This window comes from Sparus aurata, chromosome 7 (genome assembly GCF_900880675.1).
Source record: "Sparus aurata chromosome 7, fSpaAur1.1, whole genome shotgun sequence".
In the NCBI taxonomy this organism is placed as follows: domain Eukaryota; kingdom Metazoa; phylum Chordata; class Actinopteri; order Spariformes; family Sparidae; genus Sparus; species Sparus aurata.
Genome location: NC_044193.1, coordinates 22,951,048 through 22,961,142, shown reverse-complemented (window position 1 = coordinate 22,961,142; position 10,095 = coordinate 22,951,048). Strand labels below are relative to the sequence as shown.

General features: G+C 43.7%; 2 protein-coding genes across 3 annotated transcripts; one reads left to right on the top strand and one right to left on the bottom strand.

The window, feature by feature from the left end:
* The first annotated feature begins 1,205 nt into the window (after window positions 1-1,205).
* On the top strand, window positions 1,206-3,479 carry selenok (selenoprotein K). 2 transcript variants are annotated; one of them, XM_030423889.1, is made up of 5 exons: window positions 1,206-1,315; window positions 1,882-1,972; window positions 2,450-2,524; window positions 2,913-3,002; window positions 3,126-3,479. In XM_030423889.1, exons 1-5 carry the CDS (start codon window positions 1,297-1,299, stop codon window positions 3,127-3,129), a joined length of 279 nt encoding a protein of 92 aa, XP_030279749.1. In that variant the 5' UTR covers window positions 1,206-1,296; the 3' UTR covers window positions 3,130-3,479. The 2 variants fall into 2 exon arrangements, with proteins under 2 accessions (XP_030279749.1, XP_030279750.1); XM_030423890.1 differs by lacking the exon at window positions 3,126-3,479 and having other exon boundaries at window positions 2,913-2,997.
* Window positions 3,480-3,872: 393 nt separating this feature from the next.
* Window positions 3,873-10,052, bottom strand: actr8 (actin related protein 8). The gene is made up of 13 exons (XM_030423888.1): window positions 9,748-10,052; window positions 8,578-8,748; window positions 8,384-8,494; window positions 8,127-8,231; window positions 7,815-7,988; window positions 7,395-7,488; window positions 7,158-7,290; window positions 6,840-6,993; window positions 6,468-6,563; window positions 6,174-6,314; window positions 5,762-6,071; window positions 5,317-5,480; window positions 3,873-4,575 (listed from the first exon to the last, which is right to left on the bottom strand). The coding sequence occupies exons 1-13, from the start codon at window positions 9,880-9,882 to the stop codon at window positions 4,432-4,434; spliced, it is 1,932 nt and encodes a 643-aa protein (XP_030279748.1). The 5' UTR covers window positions 9,883-10,052; the 3' UTR covers window positions 3,873-4,431.
* Between the last annotated feature and the right edge of the window lie 43 nt (window positions 10,053-10,095).

The window sequence follows — 10,095 nt, the reverse complement described above, 5'->3', positions numbered from 1 at the left end:
CTGATCAGAGTCTGGGAGTGATATGTCACGAGTTATTTCAAAGTCATTGTAAGTTAGTAGTAAATGATTAACATCAGTATGACTGTAACATGTGGACCTTGACCTTGATGGGAGCTTGATACATAAAATATGGTGTGATTAAGAATAATTCCCTGGCAGCCATTAGCCCCAAGGCTTGTATAAATCAATATAACATACAGTATATGCATTCAAGTATAATGATAAGTCATTTCCATTTACAAAAGCATAAATGTTTATCCCAACCTGCAGCTAAATATTATGCTAGGCTATAAATGTATAAGCGAGGCACGTGGTTAGTAACAGGCCAACGTGATGGCAAGTTAATAAATCAGAAACACATTAAAAGACGTGATTAAGTAGTTATCATCGTTTCTTATCAATCTTACCTGTACAGATGACGTAAAAATCCTTCAGTCATTTGTTTTTCATAGTTCTCTCAGACGCAGGTGTTATTCTGTCTGCGCTTTCCTTCCTGCAGAGCTGACAGCTATACTTTCACTTCTCACTCTCTTTGGCTCAGCAGCACCCCCCTCCCCTCTGATAGCTACTGAAGTTTATCCATTATATAAGGAAATAAATCATTAACGTATATGAGATACAAAGGTTCTGTAGTTGTGCGTATGTAATTTGTGCTTATTTCATTATTGTCCTTCTCCTCATATTCTTGTCTTGAAGATCATTATCTGCAGTTTGTCAGAAGCTGTTGTAGCACGCTGCCACAATCTTTACAATGAAAACATGAATGGACACATTGAAACAGATTGTGAGCTTTGAGGAGCAACTTTGAGGACAATAACTACGTAGAAATAGTTATTTTGTGATGGAAAATGAATTAAATATTGAATGGATTGTGTTGTATTTCTGCTCTGTACCTATTTACCTCATTAGCCACTATGTTGATCTATTTGAGCTGTTTGGGAAGTTTTGTGCTCGTTCGCTACATTCACTCACATCCTGTGCATCTCTTGGGGGCTAAGCCTCCCCTGTCCTTAAAACCTAGTGACACCCCTGCAGAATACTATAAACTTCATAGTATTCAGCAGGGGCTTCACCGAATATCTCCCACTGAATATCTGGGAGATATTCAGGTTTAGAAATGTTCTCCACAGAGGACAAATTTGAACAACTGGTAGTCAGGAGGATATATCTCATTTCATCTTATTCATGCTTTTTACGACTGCACATGCGCGTCCGAGAATGACGCAACAACACCGGATCCGGAAGTGCAGCGGCAGTAGTAAACACAGCTGTGAAATCTGTGTTGCTATCTGAAAGATGGTGTACGTGTCCAACGGTGAGTGGTTTCGCCTGTCTTAAACATTTTCTCGTCTTCAGAGCAAATATGTAGCTCTCCTTTATATATAGTTTTGTCGGTGTAACATTTCAGTTAAAATACGATACTTCGACAGATGGGTGTAATTGCACTGTTAGTGTAGCGTTTAGCTAGACTTGGCTAGCTAGCTTGTGAGCAAGCTTAGCCTGGCTGGACGTGCGTAGCAGGAAGAACTGCATCATTAACCGAATTAATCAAGCGAGTCTTGTATTAAAGGGCATCTTATTATGTCCACTCCATCGCTCAGTTAATAATTTCAGGTATCATTGCAGCAGTTTTGTTGAGTGTGCTGTGTCGAACATGGATCGATGTAACAAAGCTCGAGTATCTTCAGAGCATCTTAGCCACCAGACTGTTGGACTCAGATCAGTCATAGGGAGACAGGACCCTGACGTGTTGTATCTCGTTTAAAGTCATCATTAGCTGTTAGTCTCTGTGTTGGTTTTTTAATGCGAATAAAATCACAAGCAATTATGTCTTCAGTCATCTGATCCCTGCTGTCTCACTTATCTCTCTGCCCCTCTTAGGTCAGGTCCTGGACAGCAGGACTCAGTCGCCATGGCGACTGTCTTTACTGGTCGATCTCTTCTGGGGAGCAGTGGAATTCATCAGCCTGTAGTAAGTCAATCATCAATCAACACAAGCATTAAAACAAGAAAACCAAAAGGCCACATTGTTCTATAGGGCGGATGTGAAACCCATCACACTGTGAAACAGGTGCTGAAACTCAGCTGTCATCCTGTAGTGATATAGAAACCATATAATACTGGATTACTATTCTCTGATATCCTTACCATGTTGCAAGTAGAACTTTATGCAAAGTGTGTGATTGAATAGTAAGATACTCACTTACTAAACCTAAATGCTAATGTCAGCTTCTGAACATGTTCACATTGTGCAAATTCCCCCACTGGGATTTAAGTATTTCTGATTCCGATTGACAAAGCCAACCTACCCCAGCCCTAGCATTTACTTTGAAGGTGGATGCTAAGAAAGATGAGGCTGTCATTTACTCTACTTTTTTTTTTTACAAACCAAAGAATTGAATTGACAGCAAGTTTTTTTTTCACCACATAACACTGTGTCCTCTACCAGTTTTAGGACATTGGTTCAACCTAACATGACTAAGAAAGGAAACGGTGGTTCGTCAGGCTTCACTGATGGCAGAGGGTAGGTCCCAGCGTACAGTCATTTTGGCTGTCACACACACATGCCCTACATGTCTTTCTATCCCAAACAATAAAGGTAACTTGATCTGATGGTGGGAGTGTAGTCTGTGTGCAGGGAACAAGCTAAGGAGCTCTCTTTGAAACAGGGTGTCCCGTTTAACTGAAAGAACATTTTTAAAGTGTGAAGTCTGCTGGTTACAAATTCAACTCTTTAAAAATGTTCCTAGTCCAAGGAGAGTCCTCACTGGAGAGCTGCAGAGTTTGAATGTGGTTGTATGTTGTTGCCTACTACAGCAGAAAAAGACCAACAATAATAAAGAAGTTCATAAGCTTTCTTAAGCTCATTTCCATTGGTTCCTCTACTCTCCACTTATCTATTGCTTTTGCAGTCCTCCAGGTCCCCCTGGTGGCAGACGGATGGGAAGAATATCCCACGGTGGAGGTCCCAATGCTCCACCAATGGGAGGAGGATGAGGAAGGTGAGGAATAGTTTTTCTTCTGAGTTAAACATTACTCATCAGATAAAGCCCTTGTCACTCAATAAATAGTTGAACATGATGTGAGGTTAACACTACTCCTTGATAACCCTCTGTTCTCTGTAGGTAAACGCCTGCACTTCATGTGTAGGCGTGGGGCCCAGTACAGTGTCCGTCTGCTGAGAACCTAAAGAAGTTTCTGATGGTGACGTCACAGTGCTGAGGCTCCTCATCATGGCTGCCGCTGCCACAAGCAGTTTCTTGACGCCTTTCTGGGAATTCCTACATGTAGGGGCCAGATTGGCTGATTCAGCAGCTATCTGCATCACTTCCTCCCCTCTTCCTGCTTCTTCTGCCCTTTCACATCGGTCTCCTAGAGATGTGTGTCACTGACATCTCCGTCAGATCATCCTCGGGTAAATCATGAAGTTAGTTCATCTTTGTTTTGTATCTTGTTTGAATAAAAACTGTTCTAACATACTCTTTCTGAGTTTGTCTTGTTCCATTGCCGTCACACTTTGTAACAACAAAGCTTCCCTCTATGTAGAGCTGGGCAATACTGACAATAATTAGATGGTATTCTTCTGAATGTTCTTTAATATTGACAATGTGATAAGATATTGAAAAGAAACAGATTTTATTTAGTGGGCGATTTTGTGTATGATATAATGTGGATAATTGCAGAGCAGATTACTGTTTTCTCACTCTTTAAACTAGATGCAGTTGTATAATGTATGTAAAGCAAAAGGGTATTGAGTTACTGGGTTTGTGAAGAGAGATTTGGGTTGTACTTTAGGCAACCTTGTACTGAAATTCAATATGGCTGAATTCTAAGAAAGGTTGATTATGTTTGTTTCAATAAAAATGCATCTATTGTGTAAACAAGTGTCCAAGGCTTTATTTACAACGACCAAAACTTCCATAAACAGGACAAGCAGAAATATTTACACAATAATAACAAGTAAACACCCTCTTCTGTAAAGAGTGTTACACAACGATGACCGGATGACAGAGCCAACACATCAACTGCAAAGTAAGATTGGTGAAAATATCCAGCATCGTCTTCACAGTGCTATATCTGTCAAAATACTTTCTTACCATGCACAGAGATGGTTCTCTGATTGCAATGCGCCCTGAGGAAAACATTTGAGATTTTCATCAGTGCGCTGCTTTATCTACTGTGTGAATCTGAAGAGTCGAGTTGTATCATCTTGAGCCAATCTGCATGTTTATGATAAACGCAAAGACGTGCGTCACTATGTTTTTTGACTTTTACGCTTCAGTTGTCAAGCGACCAACACTCGACACCATGTCTGGAGGCATCCTGTGTAGAGGCAGACGGAGCACTGAAGCCGCTGCTTTGCCGACGTGCTGCTCACGCTACACCTCGTGTGTAGACGGTGTGTTCAAGTCAAGTAAAGTCCGTTTCTTTTCACCACACGAAGGCAGCTCTCTCGCGCAGCATCCGGGCACCAAAGCGCTGCCATTCTCTCTGGTGGATCCACATCTCCTGGGTGGTGTCCAGACACGCCAGCACTGCTCCCCCCTTCCAGGATATCAACCGAGGGTCCATGTCCTGAAGTGCGTGAAGGTCAACATACAATACATTAAAAGGGGCTGTGTGTTTTTACAGTTTGTTGTCTGAAGCAATCACCATCACTGCATTAAGGATAGTAGAATGGATGGAATTAGGGTGACATAGACCCTGTGCTGAATTTAAAACGTGTTCCAACATGGCAGCACCACCGCTGTGAGGTCTGTATGATGATGACAACAAAGATGGGGAACAACGCGAACATCTGTCGAAGAGGCTAACACTGTTGTTAGCTTTACAGCACCCATATGTAACTTTTTCAACTAAAAAATATCACTTTCAAATTCATTTTGCTGGTACAGTGTCTTGTAATAGGGTGAATGGTGTCTCTGCCCCTCTTTTACTTGTTTCTGACTTCAGTGAGAGGGTCGGATCCCAGTGATACATACATGTTTACTTCAACATACAAGGTTTCAACACATACACATGATGAGTTTTGTCTGTTGTCAGCACCTACGTTACATCTAACAAACTGTTACCGACCTGGGATTTGTATTTACAACAGTGGTGTAACACTCGGGATGTGTGCAGAATGAAGAATGGAGTTTACACACAGAATTAAGATTGTACAAACAAGATTGTAGAATAGGTAGGACACAGACACAAGTTCAGTAATTGCTTCTGTAATATGAAGACATGATTTTTGCCCATTTCTAAAACTTAATGTAGGACAAAAGGTCCTCGTGTTTACTGTGTGACTGTGCCCAACACATCCCTGGTTACCTTTGGCCTTGTGATCACTTCCACGTTGTCTACCAGCCTTCTGAATGAGGGCGGCATCTTGTTGATGATGCGGTGAAGCAGAAACTCCTGAGCACCGTGAAACATGAGCCCTCCTCCCACCACCAGGATGGAGCTGTACATCTTGCGCTTGGTTTCATCCGATGCTGTCAATAAAAAAAGGCGACAGGAGGTCAAACAACCTGAGCCCTGTAAATCATTTTTCTCCCTCTGCATCATTTGATTTTTTACTTACTTGTAAAGAAAATGTAATGATTTTAGTATATAGTATTTTTTATTTATACAAATCCATTTTGCGACACAATTTCACTTTTACTGGCCCTTTTAAAGCCCTTATCTAAATTGATATCTCTATCCAATCCTATGTCATATCCCTGCTTACTGTGCCTAATTAGCCCTTTCTTCACTTCACCTCTTCCTTTCTTACCACAGCAGTCGATGCTATGCAGGATGGCTTTATCCAGGCCCAGTGCTTTGCTCTCAAACTGGCTCATGATGGCAGTCTTCCTGGAGAGGTGAGCAGACAGGGGCTCCTCCACCTCTCCCGCTCCCATCAGGCACTCCCCCTGGGCGGGCCCAAGCTCCATCTCCCCCTTCATCCCTCCTCCACCGCCACCACTCCCACAGGCCCTGGGCAGGTCAGAGAGCTCTCCGACTCCTCCCTGACCGCTCATCTCACCATCCAAACCTCCACCCGGTCTGGAAATAGCCTTCCGGTCTGCAGCTGATTTAGAAGACTGTTGAAGAAAGTGGGAGATTTCTCGTAAAATGACAAGAGGAGTAGAAGTTTGATTTAATTCGAAGTGAGGAATGTATGCATGTGTCTATTTCGGTGTTACCTGGTCCTGTTTGCTCTGTGTGGCCAGCAGGTAATGCTCATCGTGAGGATCCTCTGAGTCGCCTTGGGAACGGTACTGAAGGGATGTCATCTTCTGACCTACGATGCCAAATGTGGTCGGGTAGAAAAGACCCATGGGTGCCTAACATATGCGTAAGTGCACGTCGGGGGAAGGAAAAACAAACAGACACACAGATGAGAAGTACTTTTACTACACGAGCTGAAGACAGCATAATAAAAATATTTAAGCACAAATCACAAAGAGCAAACTTTTTTCATTATTTGAATGATGTACCTCTAGTTTCTCATCCCCGAGTCGAACCTGGTAGAGTAGAGCTGGGGCTTCTGGGAACCGTGTCTGGAATTCATGATCTTGTAGTCCTGATATGTCCTATTAAGAAGAAGTGGCACTATTTAAAATGAATTCAAATAAGTAATTTCAAGGCTTGTTTTGCATGCGCATAATAAAAGCATCATCATATCGGCAGAAATGTTCATTTCAAGCTAACATTGAAGGCCTTTATCGGCCAATGCTGTCCTTGGGCCAATAATATTGTGCATCACTTAATCTAAACAGATACAAAGCACCTGAATGGAACGGATCGACATACAAGCTACAGTTCCCCGGTACCCCCTTTAATCACACAGACCCATGACCAACACACACTTGGTCTAGATGGCAGAAGGTCTCCTTCAGATGCTGCAGCAGCTGACAATCCAGTCTGCTGGAGAGCTGGCAGTCTCTGTAGGGAAAGCCCGCCCTCTGCAGGAGCCAGAAGAGAGTACGGGTCACATCTGAGCCACCGTATGCCAAACACAGCCTGCAAAGACCAAAAGACAGAACATAAAATGTAATCCTAGTCATAATCACCGTTCTTTTCATTGGGCACTCACTTTTTTGTGTAAAAGGAATCCCTGATATCTGCAAATCATAACTTGAATTCATAGATGATGTCATAGATGTAGAAAGATGAAGACACCCTACCTGGAGTTCCGGTGGGACACCCCGTCCTCTACGCAGCTAAGACTGGTCTTCTGGTCTCCAACATCCACGACACAAGCACTGCTCAGCCCACTGCCAAACGTAGCACACACCGACTCCTGGTGCACAATGATCGCTGTACATACACACAAAACGACAGAGGGTAAGGTGATTGTAAGAGAGACACGTTGGATTGTTCTTTAGCCTACCCTGAATAAGCCATACATGTATATGTATTACCTGAGAAGCCCATATTAAGCAGCAGCATGTTGACAACTTCTTTGATGTGCTGCCTGTTGTAGATGTCGGGGACCAGCAGGATGCATCTGTAATACTGAAAGAAAAGCCTATCACTATCACCCTGTCTGATCTTATCTTTAAGGCTTGGAGAGTAATACTTTAGTTTTACCAGCTTCTTCAGCTTCCTTTTATCAACCTGTCAGTGTGTTTTTGATGACCCTTAAAGTGTTGAGCTGCCTGAGTCTTGCTGATTCATCTGTATTCTTTGACTTTGTAAATTGCTCCTCTTCTCTGTATGCACACTTTAACCTGTACTTCTTTTGTATTTTTGTTGTGTAATATTATTATCATTGTCTTTCTTTTTTTTCACTTTGTCCCACAGAAGAAAGTGATACGAAGAGATGAGGAGGTCTGTCCCACCTTTAAGTCTTTGAGAGGGATGTCCAGTTGCTTTTGAATGACATGACCCCAGATCGCCTCCAGGTCAGCCAGGACGGCGGTCAGTGAGCCCCCGGGACCGGCGTGCACATTGAGCTGACCTCTGACTACAGGCCAGTGAATGTTGTAACAGTCGGACGGATTCACATAAAGAGCCTGCGTGATGGCAGATGGAAGCGTAGTGAGGGGGAAAGAGAGAGAGAGAAAGCAAGATAAAAAAGACATGGATTAAACAGACAAAGAGTTTAGGTAATGCAGTTTTAGAACTATTATTTCATAGGCACATGTACTGACCTCCTCTCCCACCAGATGAGGGGGATGGTGGGTTGTGTTGGTCCACTTCACCCTGGAGCTGCTGTCCAGTACAGCAGGACGGATCTGACAGTTATAAGCTCTGGCCTTCACACACACACGAACACACACACACACACACTTAATGCAATTAATGGCATATACATTATTGATTGAGCTATTCACTAAGGTAACTATTTTTAAATTACAGGTGCAGCAATTCTCTCCCTTCCCGTTTCTCTCTCTGATAATACACAAACCTGTTCAGCAGACACCGGCGTCCTCCGCACTCCGTTCGACATCTTCTTGGACCAGACGGCCTGGTCGACCATTTTCAGCCCATTCTGCCTCTGCTCGTTACTCTCTGGTTTCTGTCGGACAGAGGTGAAGAAGCAATGAGGGCAAATGAAAAATGACACAAACTAATCTGAACAGAGTGGAGACACAGACGTACATTTAGGCCTTCTCTCAACAGCCAGGCATCCTCATATCTGGGCTGTCCGCTCTGCTTGTGTCTGCGTGCGATCACATGCGGGATTGTCACCGGGAGAGTGTCTGTTGCTCGGCCGATCCGCAGCATCCTCGAACCAGGGTGGATAACGACGACGAAATTGCTCTGTATTTGCTGTAAAAGAGGGATAAATGAGGAGAGAGAGGTTATCAGCGTGGTCAACCAAAAGTATTTAGACACCTGAACATTATACTCATATGTGACTCAGAACATTTAACAACATTCATGTTCCGCAATAACAGCCTCCACTCTTCTCAAAAGGCTTTCCACATGATTTTGGAGCATGGCTGCAGAGACCTACTCCTTTTTAGCCACAAGGGCTTCATCAGTGAGGTCGACCACTGATGTTGGCTGATGAGGCCAAAGGTGTTGAGTGGGGTTCAGGTGAGGGATCTGTGTAAGCCAGTTACCTACTTCTGAAATTAGCACCAGCCGCGACCCCAATGCTTGATTTGCTCACCAGCCAAATAACAATACTCAACTATTGAGTGGCTGGTAGGATTTGAATATTCTCTAGCAATTCGGCCAATGGACAGAAAAGTCCATTTTGCACCCTGCTTCATGTACAGATAGAGTAGGGCCTGGTTATCTAAAAACTCGACATTGAGCATCAAACCCTCTTAAAAACCACTGACCTCCAGCAGAGATGATCAATGGAGGGAGAGAGGTTTAAGTATTCATTTTAAAGGGTACTTCTACTGTTTGACTAGACTTATAATTGTTAATTGCGAGAGAAAACGCCATGTAGCTTCTGGCAGCTTCTCACAGAACACAGGCTGTCAAAGGTAGCATCTGAAGGCATAACGCATCTGAAGGCATAACGCAGGCTCTTTATGTGAATCCGTCCGACTGTTACAACATTCACTGGCCTGTAGTCAGAGGTCAGCTCAATGTGCACGCCGGTCCCGGGGGCTCACTGACCGCCGTCCTGGCTGACCTGCATAACGGTGGGGCTAATGCAGCTTCTACCTGATTGACTGAAACAACAAGAGGCGGATATTAAGGTGTGTGCTCGTGAAAGCTATATAGGCCGAATTAAGGACTCACACGGCTATATTCGTCTTCGTTCTATAAGTATGTGCATTGAGCCAGAGTTGAGGCTCGCTCTCTCACCTCCTGCAGGGGGTCTGGGATGGTCGGAGGAGCGATGGGTCTTTTCACCCCGCGCTGCTGCTCCTTCTCTTTCTCCTTGTCTCGTTCCTTCTCTTTCTCCTTCCCGTTGTCCTGCTCCTTTTCGGCTTGGGTCATAGTCACTGTGGAGTTTAATTCACTAAATACTCAGAAATGATAAGCAGCGACCTTATCGTGCCCGTTCAGTAGTTAAAATGCAGTAATAAGCGAGGACCTTGATTTCTTTCAATGAAAAGTTGTGGCGGCGCCGCGGTAGACTGTACTTCCGTGTTTGGTCACGTGGGACAAAACGCCAATTTCTATTGGTCGACACAGTTCTTGCTGGCACCA

Bases quoted from the DNA above. Each gene is read 5' to 3' on its own strand.
- selenok (XM_030423890.1), top strand. The intron at 1,973-2,449 runs GTAAGTCAATCA...GTCCTCTACCAG, and splicing joins GTGGAATTCATCAGCCTGTA to TTTTAGGACATTGGTTCAAC. The intron at 2,525-2,912 runs GTAGGTCCCAGC...TTGCTTTTGCAG, and splicing joins GGCTTCACTGATGGCAGAGG to TCCTCCAGGTCCCCCTGGTG.
- actr8 (XM_030423888.1), bottom strand. From the start codon at position 9,882: ATGACCCAAGCCGAAAAGGAGCAGGACAACGGGAAGGAGAAAGAGAAG. The intron at 8,495-8,577 runs GTACGTCTGTGT...TCTGTCCGACAG, and splicing joins TGTTGAGAGAAGGCCTAAAT to AAACCAGAGAGTAACGAGCA. The intron at 4,576-5,316 runs GTAACCAGGGAT...CACGCACTTCAG, and splicing joins AAGTGATCACAAGGCCAAAG to GACATGGACCCTCGGTTGAT.